We start from the raw sequence: 14592 nt of genomic DNA, 5'->3' as shown, positions 1-14592 counted from the left end.
TAATAAGGGACGCCAGCCACAGCCACGGACAATTTGTTTTTTATTGATTAAAAATAAGGGGAACGTGCAGTAAAATACAAAGTCAAAAAAAGGGGGAACGGCTGAATATTTTACATCTTTTGTCATTGACCGTACACGACTGTGTCGAGAAGCCTCCGTGGATTGTTCCTATAGCATCGTTCTAGTTCTCGGGGTAGTAACTAAGTTAATAGTAGCTGGCTCTAGGTTTGGTTCAGAAGTTAACGACAAAACCCCAAACGGATCCGCTGGCCACGTTAGGACACCCTCCATTCCTCTGACTAGCCTTGGCACTTATCCCGGGGCTCCCAGAAGCGAACGCTGCCCCTCGGCCCGGAGCCCTGGCGACTAAGGGCTCCAGGCCAAGGGGCCGCCCCGGCCTCCATCCTCCGCCGGGCGGGGTCCGTCCTAAGCCCCCAAACACATCCAGGAGGCACGTGTGCACGCCAGAAAAACCAGAGTAATACTGTCCTGGGGCTGGCTCGCCGTCTCCCTAGGAGACCTTGGCTGGGCAAAAGCGTTTTTAAAGACACAAAGAGCCCGCTTCCTACCTTCTCCGCTCACCAAGTGACTCTGCGGCAGTGTGGGGTGGCCAGGGACGTGGCGAGCGGGGGCCGCCTGGCCTCCCACCGTCGACGGGCACACTTCTGAACAGAGCACTCACTAAGGGGGAGCCGGCTTTGCAAGGAAGGAGGTCACTACAGGGCTGCTGGAAGCCAAACCACACGCCTGCCGTCCCCCCTTGCCCAGTCTGGCGAGCCCCCCCTCCCACCCCCGCTGGGAGGTCTCTGGCTCCCATCACGGCTGCCCCTTCCCCACCCAGCTCGGCAGAGGGGAGCAAGGACCTCCTGGGGAGGCCCCCCCTGTCTGGGACGAGGCTACCGGGTGCCACCCACAGGATATGAAGGCCAGTTGTGAAAGTGTAGAAAACGCCCCCCACCCCCAGACGGCTCCCACATTGTGCTGCGCGCGGCTACCTGGGTCCTTCCTGCACAAGTCCCGGGCACGTCCTGGAGCGGGCTGAGGCGGGGCGGGAGCGGACTCGCCTTTATTGCTGTGAAAGCCTCAGCCTCGTTCCCTCACCACCGAGAGGGTCGGTCTCGGGGGAGGAAAGATGTGGGGACCAAGGGGAAGTTTCTTTTCATTTTATTTAAGTGGCGAAACCCACCACTTTCCCAATGATATAAGTAACAATTTGCTCATAGTCCCTCTGGGGAAAAGTAACTTGTGTGACCCGGACCCGAGGGTCTCTGGGCCCCGGGCGCCCTCGGGAAGAGTCACTGGGAAGCAGCCGCCCAAGAGGCCGCAGCAGAGGAGCCCCGGAAAAATTCTCAAGAACGTGATCAATAAAACTGGAAAATTTCAACCAATTACCCTGGAGACTGTGCTTATGGCGTCCTTATGTTGGTTGCTAGGATGTAGCCAGGACCAAAGGGAGTAATCCACAAGCAGACTCTGCGGTCTCCAGCCGACCACCTTTCTTTCATGGCTATAGTGCGGCGGCGAGAGACCGCGGGCCCGGCCTCGGGGGTGGGTGTGCCCCGGGCCGGGGAACGCCGGCGGAGACCGCGCCAGCTGGGCATCCCGTGGTGCTGGGAGGGAGAGGGACTCGGGCTCCGTGGCGGTGTCAAGTAAGGCAATAAGGGACTGACGGGCCCCGGAGGCCTCGGGCTTCCGGTCCACGTGTCCGGGAGGGAGGGAAAGATGCGGCTTGTGCAGGTCATTGGCTTGCAGACGGAGCACGTCGCAGCGACTCTGGTGAGCCGGCGCCAGACAGTGGTGATCCAACGGGGGAGGGGGAGGGCAGACCTGGGTTCTTTGGCAGTAGTGGATTTTAGGCCAACAGAGCGATAGAATACGACGGGTGGGTTCTCCATGGGGAAGCTTCCTCTGCGACCGTGGCTTAGCTGATGCTGAGCTGTGCAAATCCTATCAGTTTGCCATCGTCGGGAATATCCGAGCCTTCGACGCCGGATGCCTGAGGACCAAAGAGAAGGAGAGCCTGGATGTCGGGGGGCACCGGCAGGGGCTAACGGAGGGGCTGGACAGCAGCTCACTTATGGCGTGGCCTGCTGAGGGACCGGAAGGGAATCTAAGGCAACTGCGGCCTCCTCGAGGACAGGTGGGAGCCGCCCCCAAGTTACGTGATCAGGAAAAGGGGGAGACCGACGGGGAATAGAACAGCTGGGGTTCTGAGGGGACCCGGGCTAGGATCACTCAGTCTTCTTCCCTGAGCGCAGCAGGGAGGCAGGGTGGGGAAGGGGGCTCTGGGGAGGAGGAGCTGAGGCCTGCTGGGGGCAAGTGCTCAGGACTGCCACAGCTCTGCTAGGGAGCACGGCTGCAGGACTACAGGGCCTTCGCGTTTAAAGCGAGAGGGAGGAGGAAGGGAGGAGGAGGAGGGAGGAGGGAGAAGCGGGGAAGAGGGGAATGAGAAAACAGAGAGGAGGAAGGGAAGAGAGAAGAGAGAGGAGGGAGGGGAGAAGGGGGGGCAGTAAGTATTCAGGATTACCACAGCCCCACTATAGGGCCTACATGTATAAAGTGAGAAGGAGGAGGGAAGGGGAGAAGGGAGGAAGGAGCGGGGAGGAGGGAGGAATACCAGTTTGAAAGTGACAGAGCGATTTGACTGAGGTTCTTCCACAATTTTCTGCAAATTAGCTGCCACTGCAATCACACAAAGAAAAAACATTAGGGAAACCAGTTCTGCGCTTAACACAGAACCAGAAACAGACTGGGTCCCGCGGTCCAGTTCACTCTCCTCAATCCCCAATCAGAGCGGCAGCGCCCGAAGCAGAAACACCCCCAGACCGCGCTAAGCCACCCGGATGTGGTCTGTCTGGCCTCTAAAAAGCCGGCTCGTGCCCGCCTGGGAGAAGGGAGAAGCTTCCAGTCCAGAGTAAAGCTGCCCGGGCGGACACATTCCCCACAACCCCCCCTCCTGCTTCCTGGACCGCGGCGCTGCCGGTTCTGAACCGCCTGCAGAACCGGGAGATTGATGGCACCTGGGGCCCCTGGGCTTCCCAAACTTGCTTCTCTCCGAGACTTTGCTAGCGTTTGCTGAGGATCTCCCTCAGGCCTCCCGGGAACTTGCTCATTTAATGGCACGGTGGCTCAGCATCCCAGAGTCTGTCTGCAATCGTCCCCATGCTGATGCCCTCCCCGAAACGTGCAGGGGCAGAGGGGAGGGAGCAGAGCGTGACCGTTACCTATGACCAGGTCTCTGCCATCCACAAGGCCGGCCGAGATGAGTTCCTGGGACACGCCATCAGCCGTATCTGTGAAGACAAGAGACAGACACGGTGCCCTGAGGACTGTCCGGAGCACCCCACGGGCTCTCCAGAGGCAGAAAGAGGTCCCAGCTCCTTACAAAGGAGAAAAGGTCACTCGTGCAGGAGCATGGGGCCAGATCCCCCCTCCTCCCCAGACCCCATCCTCCAACCAGGAGCTTCTGCCGAGCAGCAGCACAGAGGCCAGCGTCAGCAGCCGGGCACTCGGTCCTGGCTTTGCCACCCCCACGCTGGGCCTGGCCCTGCTCTCCAGCTCTCTTCCCTTGTCTGGAAAGCAGAGAACCCTCCGCCTTCTTGCCTGGACGGCAGAGGCTAAAGCATAAAATACACTGCATCTCTTGGGATGTGAGACCAACACCTTGGTCACCTGGAGACACCAGTTTTAGCTGAGTGATGGGACTGAAAACCACAGAGCAATTGAACCCAGTCGGGGGGTGAGAAGTGAAGGGGGATAAAGCCTCCTAGAGCCCCAACTGTGGCCGCTCTCGGGGTGCGGGCCACGCTCGGCCCTTGGAGCCCCTCTGCTTCTCCACTCAGTTTTGATCGTTTTCTCTTTTCGAGGAGATTGCTCTTTGAACTGGCAAGGACAGAACAAAGAATGTCTGTCAGGGATGGAAAACACCAGATAAACGCAAAGATACTCGGGCAGCCTCGAGCGATTGTCTGTAAGTGCAAGTCTCCGGGCCAAGCTGAACCGCATCCTCAAGTACATAAAGAAGTGGGCAGATGGTCAAGGGAAGTCAACAAGCTTTCATTAAACATCTACCAGGCCCCGGGCCTCTGTGCTGGGCTGATGTGACTGCGGGTAATCTTTGGAACATCCTGGAGGATGGGAACGGCCAGGTGACAAGACAAGTGGGCCCGGCCACCAGCATGCTAGTAAGGGGAGGATGACCGAAGGCAAGCACGGATCCCATCCAACAAAAAGCCTTCTTTCTGAACCAGGCGAGCACTTGCAGGCCAAGGACACTTAGATTTCAGCAAAGCTTTCGGGCGAGACTCCCATAAGCTTAGAAATGGTGAGCCATTAGGACAGAATATTGCATTGCTGTCAGTTCTGCTATCAGGCAGTTTTGTTTAACTGTATATTTAGTTTTTTTCTTTTAAGAGATATGTGAGGGAGGTTGTTTAGAGGCAAGTGATTATGTCAAAACAAAACATACCAATAAAATAACGATGCATCAAAAACCAAAAACTCCCATAAGCTTGGAGGAAAGCAGGAGAGATGCCCTGCTTGAGAGCAAAAGGGCCCCAGGGTCTGGCCTTGGCCCTTGGTTGTTCAGTATTCCCGTTACTTTTTTTATTCTTTTGCTAAAGCAATTGGGGTTTAGTGACTTCCCCAGGGTTCCCCATTACTTTTAAAAAATGTTTTATTGATGTATCTTTGTTTTCACATAATACCTCAATCCCCCTTCTCCCCAACCCTGATCTTTCTTTCAGTTTAGCAAAGAATCTGGTAGAAAGGATGGGAAGCTTGTGCTTTGCCATTATTAATGGAGAAGACAAAAAGTGATTTTAAATATCAGGCATTTGGACAAGAAAGATTCTGTTATTCAAATTCATCTGCATTCTGTTTTTTCAGTATTGTTTTCATGTACCTTGTAGTCACTGGGCCTGGTTCTGGCCTGGTTCTGCTCCTGGAGCTCCGGACCTGTGCTTTCCTACTTCTCTAAGTCCTTGTATCTGTCATTCCTTAGAGCCTGCCAAATATTCCTTTTCTCTAGCACAATTTGTTCAGGCACACCAACTTATGACTAACTTTCTTTCCAGCTTTTTGCTACTATAAAAAGCGTCCCTATGAATATTTCCACATATTTAGAGCTTTTCTTTCTGTCCATTTTTGGGATGACAAAGTCAAAGTAACTGAACACTTGGGTCGGTGACCAGAATGGCTGATCCCATCCATGCGCCATAACGAGGCACTCAGTCCACATCACTTACTTCCCCAACTTTCCATCTTTGCCACCGGATGAGGGGATGGGTCCACACCCCTTGTTTGTCTAATGACTCCTAACTGACGGTATCTAGAAGCCCAGACGCACCATCATCCTCAGAAACAGTTAAAGGAAGCAGGGATGTTTCAAAGCGAAGTTCTGTTTTCAAGCCATGAAAAGTGACCAAGGACGTGGACAAGGGATCCCACTCATTCTACTTGGTCACAGAGGGAAGAACTGGGAGAAAAGGGGAGGCTGCTGCCGAGAAGCAGATTTTACTCAAGGCCAGACATCAAGAAAAGTCTCCTAATAATCAGAGCTCTCCAAGGAGGAATGCACTTCCCCTGCAGGAAAATCTTCAAGTGAAGGCTTCGTGAGGCTCGGGAGGAGCTGTCACGGGGAAGCTTTCTCCTCCAGTTCAGGTGACATGAGATTGTCAGTGAGATGCCTTAGGCCTACATAAATGTGTGTGTAGTGTGTGTCCTGCATCCTATCAGAAGGGTCCTTTAGAACTTGGGGATTTTGAAACCAAGATGGGAATGACATCCGTACACTTCTGCCCAACAGAATGGCCCTTACAAACCTCAAACAAGACGCGAACCTATTTCCTCCTTGGCAGAGGGTGATGGTTTGAGAGAAACCGGGGAACAAATAAAGGCACATTGGCTGGCCAGGACAAATAGTCATTCTCCCCGAAGCCAGCTCAGCATTACCTTGCTCACTGGCACCCTTTGCTCTGTCTGTAATCCTCATCTAGTCTCATCACACATTTCATAGGTGGGAGAAAAAAGGTCCCCACCAGAAAGGTTCGGTCCTGAGTCCTTCACACAAGAACTTACCTTCAGATAAAATGTTTGCTAAGTTTCCTACCAAGCCTGTAAAGCAGGTGACGGCCCTTTCATTAGCCCCATTTTCAGATGGATCATGCAGTCAGTGTCTGGGCTGGGATCCAAAGCCGGGTCTCTCAAAACTCTACTCTACTTACTATCTGACACTTGATTATCCAACTTGTATTTGCTATTAGTCAAAAGGAACTATGAACCTAGACAATTTCTCCTACCTCCCAAAGCAATCAGTGCTTGTTTAAACTTAAAATATCAAATACCGTTTCAAGATTTGAGCACATAATCCCTTAAAGGATTATGCCTTTCTGCTTCTTAGGCAAGCAATGACAGAACACATTGGAAATCATTTTCCTTCATCATACTGTGTTACCTCACCTCTCCCTGGGGTAAATTCAAATCGGATATCGTTAAGTTCTTTCTTTGAATTCCTGTGAAAGAGAAGAAAAAACATGTCAAACCAGAAGGTTGGTGACGCAGCCGGAGGCCGGCGCCAGCTTTGCCCGGAAGAGCTCTCTCTCCCCTCCGAGATCCGCTTTCTCGCATCTGTTGCTGGGGGAGACTGGACTCCTTTTGGACTTCCTTTCTATCTGGTTGGGGGCAGGCTGGGCGGAGCATCACTTTTATGAAGCAAGGGGGGATATACATGCTGGGGGAGCCATGAGAATTACATGATCAGTCAGCCAGTGAGCAGTTAATGTCAGCAACCTCTGCATGTGACTTTCCAAATGATCTCTATTCAATTAAGCTTAACCTGGATGCCACAGAAATACTGGCGCGGCCCACGCCTAATTACCTGGATGAGCTCAATAACATTAAGCAAAAGGAGGCCGTCAGCTTTTAGAGAGAAAGACAGACTGAGAAGCCTGCTCCCTATACAGACAGCGGGCCCGGGGGGAGCAGAAAGACCACGTGGGTGGCTCAAGTAGTCCCAGGTTCGCTTTCTCGAGTAGACATCAGGTCTCCTATGGGGGTACAATCTGATGCCAAATTTGCAGCTAATGGGATTAGGAGCTAGGAGTAGGGGAAAATAAGAGAGAAGAAATTCTGGTTCCTCAGCAAGATCGTGAAAGGGAAGGGACCAGTTCCACTGCGTGTGAGCACAACCCACCAGGTTCCTGCCAGAGCCTGGGCAGAATGCAATGTGTCCTAGAAAATGGGCCCTCCCGGCCATATGACCAAGCTGGATGTGCTCCTGCTCCTCACTAGAGAGAAGGGCTCCTTTTAATCTCTCTTCCCATGGAGTACCCATGGAGTCAGAATTTTGACTCTGAATGCAGGTCTCAGCTGTGCTACTTATTAACTAGCTGTGCAACTTTGGGTAAAACCCAGAACTTCACTGAAATATATTCTTCCTGTAAAACAGGGATATTTTAATTTCCTTCATAGGGCTCTTTGTGAACAGTTATAGAGCAAAATGAGTATCAAAGGGCAACTCGTTTGATTTCAAGAAATAGCCGATGGCTCCTGGCCAAGGAGAATTCCCAATGATCTCTGCAGGGTGCCTTAGGATTAACAGAAGTCCACATTGTTAGGACCCTGGTCCCTTCTCCCTAAACCACTTGGGGTTTAAGGCAGGCATATCAAATAACATACTTGACAATCATCATTCCTAAAATGGAAGCAAAGACAGGCTAACTGGCTCAAGACGCGATACAGACATTTCTTGTTCATAAAGACTTCTTTTCCCCTTCTGTGCTGGAACACACAGTTTGTGCTCCATTCTTCTGGTCCTGCACTGACTCCATGGAACGTCCATGGAAGAAGGCCTTGCTTTCTCATCTAAAACCCTGGGCGGTTAAGACCCATTTGCTAGTTTCATTGCATCTTTCATCACATCCACACAGTGAAAAATTAGTCACAATGTCAAATGTATAAACATGACTAGAAGACGTTAGCCTGGGATAGCAAGGCCTTCCCCACCTGCTACTGGCCACCAGACACTGCTCTAGGACCTAGCTTTCCTCAGCACCCAACATGTCGAAAAGTCAAATCACATCCTTTACAATGTCTTCTCCCCACAAATATCAACTGCAATCCTCAAGAATGCTTGTTAACCACCACAGTTCATCCATAGGATCTCCAAGGCTCGAGCCAGTGAAAGGGCACTGTTGTTAAATGTGTATTAAAATGTCATCAATAGGTAGGACTCTCTCTGTCCATCTTTGGGGGTCTCTTGAATAACTTTTTCTGTGGCAACTAGGGAAGGTGACATAACTAGGACTGGCTCGAGAAACTCTAGAAAGCGGCTTCTTTCATGGGGGGGCGGGAGGGCAGGGTGAGGCAGTGGGAAGAACAAGGAATGTGGCATCTGAGGACCCGAATACGGCTTCTCAGGCTGATTCACCAAGATCTTTGACCCCAAGTAAACTGCTTTTCTTCTGGGCAAGGAGGGGGGTGGGCTGGGCTTCCCTGTTTCTCGGCCCTGAGGCTTCACCATCAATTCCAGGTGAGGCTCGTGGCCCTGCAGACTTGCCAAGGGCCGGTCAACGGCATTTCAGTGTAGGCACCACTGGTTAAGCATCTGCTAGGCTCAAGAGTAGAAGCCCCCCCCCCCCTCTCTGCTCTCCAGGGGCTTCCGATCTAAAACAACGAGTTCCTGGAGAGAGACCCAATGTACCAAGGGACTGCTGGTGGGCTTGGAGTAGGAGAGCAGCCCTGCTAGGAAACAGCAGGCCCAAGCCTGACAGCAGAACAAAGCCGGCAGTCTTTGGGATCTTGTGTCAGCTTCACTCAGGGGGAAAAAGCCTCGAGTCACATTTGGCCAAGTTCGGCTTTTTAGTCAGCTAAGAAGGGACATGCTAAGGCATTACAATGTACTTTTCACTCTATGAGGATAAACAAAGAGCAGAGTGATCCCTGGCCACCAGCTGGCTGAGCCACACCAGTGCCCCCGTCCACATGGGCTTCGTGGCCACCAAGAGGCCCTTCCAAGCTAATGAGTTATTATTGTAGACAAAAAGGCCAAAGGCACACATACATGCTTGGTAATCTCTAGCCAATGGGGTGTCCCTTTTCCATATCATCCCCTCGTGGAGTTCACTCGGTGCCAGTGAAGCCAAAGTTGCCCACTTTTGCCCCAGAGAGCTCTTCTGCAGATAACTGGCACTGACGGTCTTGGGGGACAGAAGGATGCCCATGGAGGAGCCACTCCTCCAACCACATCCTGCTGATCCTGGGGCAGGCCTGGGGCAGGCAGCCCGCTGGGATGACCTTTACATCTGGGGCGTAAATAAGACTTCCGACCAAAAGGCCCGCATGCTTCTGCTAGCCTTGGGGGAAATGTGAACCTCTAGGACACAACAGGCAGGTCAGGGTCTTCAAAGCAGGGACTGACTTACCTTAACCTTAGCACTAGACTGATGGGGACCTTGGTCTCTTGGGAGTCTGGCCCTTCTGATGGTGGAGCCTAGGAAATCAGAAGGAGAGCGTCATCTCCTAGCAAGACTCAGGCTGTGAAGGATCAAATACTCAGACAAACCCAGGCAGTGGGGAATGCTTGGGTTAACACTTGACAAAGCAGGCCTTGGTTTCAGGCTCTCTGCTCACCTGATGCCCTTCTGGGCCTCTTCCTATGGCTTTCAAGGGGCTATAGGTGGGAACTTAAGGGAGTCTAAGGTACCCCAAACATAATCAGAGAAACACATTTCATAGGGAAAGAAAAAACAACCAAGCCACAGAGTCGGAGGCGAAAGTTCCAAAGGGACATGGTGATGGGTTTGGGGAAGGGAAAAAGGTGAAGAGGATGCCTTGGCGACCTCCTGCCAATAAGCCACATATGCAAATAATCCCAACCCAAGGCAGAATACAATCAGGGCTGTAACAAGGGGACTTGGAGAGTAAGCAAGGGAAGAGATCACTGGAGGGAGACCGAGAGCAAGGTGGAGAGCAGAAGTCATCAGGGAGCCTCAATCATTGGAGTGAAGAGAGGAAGAGGCGGATTCCAACAGATGGCCAGAGACACAGGGGGTTGAGGGGCGGGAGAAAAGAGAAGAAACAGCCCAAGGGAGAGGGGAGGGGAGTAAGAGACAGAAAAGTGAAGTGATGTTTGGGAAATGACCAAATACTGGCCACCATGCTGGGCAGAGGGTGTGTTTCCTTCACATAACAGACAGCTCTCACCAAGTCATCTGTAGGACAGAGGAAAATAGCAAGAATAATTGCCAGATTTATATGTGACTTTGGACTTCATACTGGAGAAATAAATATGTCATAAAGATCTCTCTAGATACTCTCATTTTGTGGGGTGGGTGGGTGTGCATGTGTGTATGTTACGAGTGTGTATATGTGTATTTCAGGAAAATCAGCTACAAACCTAAAATTGTCTTTCCAATGATTCACTAAAAAGACTAAAGGGGGAAAAAATCTTCAAATGCTTTTGATGACGAGGAGGTTACTATGTACTATGAGCCTCTGCCATACTAGGGAAGTGCCCTCAGAACTTTCCTCCCCACATCCCCCTTTTGGTCTCCATCATAGGCCCAGACCTTCCTCACACCTCCGCCCTGTGCGCAGGGAGATTGTTCTCCCTTTGGAATATTTCTCCCTAATGGAATCAAGTGGCTAACATCACAGCCAGCTAAAAAGTGCTCATCACACGCTCCACTTTATCATATCTATAAATTCAAAACTTGTAACTCAGCTTATTTGAAATAAGGCATAAATTTCATTTGCATAAATAAGAATTTGAAGGTTAATTTCTAGAAAGCAAAAAGTATCACACAAGGCAAATAATATTGTTATTATTTATAACAATAATAAACACTAAAAAAATCAAACTAAAATTGTTTGAATTGTTCTGGGCTGATGGACACTGCTGAGATGGGCAAAGCAGGGCGTGCTTTTTCAGCACGGGGCTCAACCAATCAAAAAGCCTTTACAAGTGCCAGACACTCTGCTGGGTGCAGAGGTTTCTCTGTGCATAACATAAGTGCAAAGTACTTTACTGGTGGGAAAAGGGCCTCTGACCAGCACAGGGAAGCAGGAAGGCCTCCTTCGTCCACTATGGGATGAACTCGGGGGCAGTTCAGCAAACATGCAACAGACTGAACTCCCAAGTGCAAGAAGTAAGACACAGAATACACAAGGTCATCAGGTAATGCGGCCTCCACAGTTAGCCTGAAGCCCCAGAGCCCCTGCTGCTTAAAGAAACATGAACTAGACTTAAACTTCTTAAAAATAGGCTTACGATGAAGAACATAAAATCAGTCAATTGCTACATCTTGGGAGGGGAGGAGAAATACCACTATCAGATTAAGTTACAACTGGGGAAAATCTACAAAATGGTAAAGTAAGTCTCCATTCTGGAGAACAATTAGAAATCAAGGCCAGAGGGCGAGAAAGCTGACCCAGCAATAACTCTACTAAGTCTAAAACCTAAGGAGATCAAAGAACCTATATGTACAAAAATATGGATAGCAGCTCTTTTTGGGGTGGCTAATTGGAAATCAAAAAGATACCTAATGACTGGGAATGTGTGAAAAGGCTGTGGTCTGTGACTGTGACAGAATGCTATTGTGCTATAAGAAGTGATGAGCAGGCTGATTTCAGAAAAACCTGGGAAGACTTCGATGCAGAGTAAAATGAACAGAACCAGAAGAACACTGTACACAGAAAGAGCAACACTCCACAATGAACAGCTGGGAAGGACTTAGCTCTTCTCAGCAACACAATGATCCGAGACAATCCCAAAGGACTCATGATGAGGAATGCTCTCCACATCCAGAGAGAGAACTGATTGATAGTCTGACTACAGACCACAATGTACAATTTTTTCCACTTTATTTACTGTTTTGAGTTTTCTTCCACAAAATGACTAATATGGAAATGTTGTACATAATTGCACGTGTAGAAACTGTATTAGATTGTTTATTACCTCAAGAAGTGGTGAGGGAAAGAAGGGAAGATTTTAGAACTCAAAAATTAAAAAAAAAAAGGTTAAAAATTGTTTTTAGATATAATTGGGGAAAAAACAAGGTATTATTTTTTAAAAGGTTTAAAAAGAAAGAAAGAAAATCCAGGGTGGCAATTTTGTTGCTCTAGGGTTCAGTTGAAAGACTGTGAAAGTGCACCCCTGAGTCCTGGCTGAGGCATTGCTGAGCCTGAGTCTGGTCCACACTGACTGGGTGTCTATACTGAGTCTGCTGAATGTCACAGGCTGCCACATTAAAAAATGAAGCAGGTTTAGGTTTTCATGGAGCCTGTGAGTAGCTATGGCTAGGGCTGGCAGGTCTCAAAAAAATAAAAAGGCTGTGTGGCACTTTAGAAAGAGTGCCGGATTTGGCAGCTGTGGCTGTGGGTTCAAATCTGGTTCTACAAGAGGTTTGGCAATTGTTAATGCTGTAAAGTTACCCATGCATATATCCTGTAAATAAAAGGCTATTAAATAAAAAAAACAAACAAACAAAAAAAACAAATCTGGTTCTATTTGCTACCTGAAAGATCCCTCGTACCCTCTGGGCTTCAGGATTCGTGTCTGCAAAAGGAGGCAGACCAGGTAACCTCTAAAGCTCCTTCCAAGTCTGCATCTAGGCTGCTAGGGATGTTATTAATATTGCTTCTACTCCATCAAGTCCATCCGTGTCTCAGTCACCAAAAATAACGTGCCGACGCGGGTGGGACACGGAAGCCGAATTTCTTCAGATTAGAAACAAAAAGCCTCACTTCTCAGCTCAGGCAAAATCTCGCTTGGGCCATCTTATTTCTCCAAGAGCTTCTTTCCCTGCACTGCTCTAACATTAACATAAGAAATTATTATTGATGAGCACTGCATTGGCACATTGTGTTAAGTAAGCTGCAGAGATGATCTCGTATATTATCTATTTTGGTTCTTGTTCTTGACACAGAGGGAAAGGCCCAGAACATCTGTGTGTGCGGACGGAGTCTTGGAAAGCCTTCTCCTTGTTGGCAAGGCCTTTCGGCACTCTGCAAGACTCCCTTCCTCTTTGAGACTGCAGAGATCATTGTTCTGCCCTTGACTGTTCCAGTGCCATCAGGTCCTAAGCTCCATTCCCAATTCCCCCTATTCAGGAGCATCATGCTTCCTAAGAAAAGCTGTTAGAAGGGAACAAGTCAAAGGAAACGAGACCGTGTCTCCTTCTGAGGGGCGTGGAACTCATTCTGACCAATATCAGTTTCAAAAATTGAAAATTCAGCTTTACTCCCCTGAATGGGGCTCTTGAAGCCCAGCACTGAAGCTACTTTCTGCCAGCTTCCCAAATAGGGCAGTTTAAAGGAAGCATCAAGGAGCGGGCAAGCTCAGAAATAGGACTCAGAATCAAATCCTTTCCTAATTCAGGAACCATGGAGAGTCCTTTCACAGGGTCATGGACTTAGGGCTAAGTTAGGGAGAGCATTTCACGAGACAGAGGCCCAGAGCGTGAGCCTGGCCCCCAGCCACACAGGCAGTGAGGAGCACAGCGGGATTCCCATGTCCCCCAGACTCCAAATTCCATATGGCTGGCAGAGAAGCATCCTCCTGTACCACTATCAGTTTCACAAACAGGTACATTCCCCCCAAACCCCTTCAGAGACCCCTTTTATTTTGGGAAAACATCTAAAAAGAAATGCGGAACCCGAGGGTGGAAAGGGCCCCCTGTGTGACCTTGTACCAGGACAAGAATCCCTCAGACCTGTGTGTACCCAGAAGCTTGCCCTGAGAGGGAGGTTCCCAACCTTGGTGGAGGCTGACCGCTGGGGCCTATAAAGTCAGACCCAAACCTGCCTCCAAGGCAGCTTCCTCCCATCACCATCTGGAGCAAGATGAAAACATGTTCTCAAGGCACGGACAGTCATTTTGCAAATACCACCAAGCCTGCGGTCCCCTTCTCCCCTCCCCCATTCTGCAGGGACTGCTCCGGATGCCCCCATCTTTACCTGCCCCGCTCCTCCTGGAGCTGCAGGTGCCTGGACAGTTGGAGGGACAGTGATGTGAGTTGACTGGGCAGGAGTCTGTCCAGCTGGTTGAGGTAGTTGAGCAGGAGGCGGTCCTGGAATTTGGAGTAAAGTACCCATGGGATTGGATGGAGGAAAGAGCTGTAACAGAAATGCAGACAAAGGCTTCAGCGAAGGGCCTGAACAAGTCTGTGGTATTCAGAACGGGGGACAGCTGCGGGGTATCTCCCAGCCTGTCTCGGCATGGAAACCCCAAGGGAGACTAAGCTACTTCTTGGGCCCAAAAGTCTCTAAAAAGGGAGGTCAAAAGGGTGCATGAGCAATCATGGCTTCTCCAAGCAGCGCCTTCTCTGCCCGAGAAGCTTCATTCTCTGTACTACAGGCTGTCCACCTAAGCTTTCCTCGGTAACTGAGGCTATCTGGGCTCTCCTCAGCCTGGCAAGGGGATGGGGGGTGGGAGCCAAACAGGGGACCAGGGCACATGAAAGGCGAGAGGGAGGGGGCTTAGGAGGATGTGGGAACCACCTAACTAGATGCATGTTTGTCACTGAGACAGATCTCATTCCAGCAGTATTAGCTCTAATTACACAGATTCACCACAGTGAAATAAAGCAATCT

The 14592-nt window shown here is 50.2% G+C and overlaps 1 protein-coding gene across 2 annotated transcripts in view; it reads right to left on the bottom strand.

Annotated features, from left to right (window-relative positions):
• Positions 1 to 23: 23 nt before the first annotated feature.
• The window catches only part of OXSR1 (oxidative stress responsive kinase 1), a 96765-nt gene continuing 82196 nt past the window's right edge, over positions 24 to 14592 (bottom strand). For both annotated transcript variants that reach the window (XM_031952344.1, XM_031952337.1), the window contains 6 exons: positions 13957 to 14115; positions 9423 to 9490; positions 6460 to 6512; positions 3225 to 3293; positions 2618 to 2682; positions 24 to 1996 (listed from right to left, as the gene is read on the bottom strand). In XM_031952344.1, coding sequence (XP_031808204.1) covers positions 1922 to 1996; positions 2618 to 2682; positions 3225 to 3293; positions 6460 to 6512; positions 9423 to 9490; positions 13957 to 14115 — 489 coding nt within the window. In that variant the 3' untranslated portion in view covers positions 24 to 1921. The remainder of the gene's footprint in view (positions 1997 to 2617; positions 2683 to 3224; positions 3294 to 6459; positions 6513 to 9422; positions 9491 to 13956; positions 14116 to 14592) is intronic.

Source organism: Sarcophilus harrisii, chromosome 1 (assembly GCF_902635505.1).
Source record: "Sarcophilus harrisii chromosome 1, mSarHar1.11, whole genome shotgun sequence".
Taxonomy (NCBI): Eukaryota; Metazoa; Chordata; class Mammalia; order Dasyuromorphia; family Dasyuridae; genus Sarcophilus; species Sarcophilus harrisii.
Note: the sequence above shows the minus strand (reverse complement) of the source record. Positions and strands in the feature narration are given on the sequence as shown.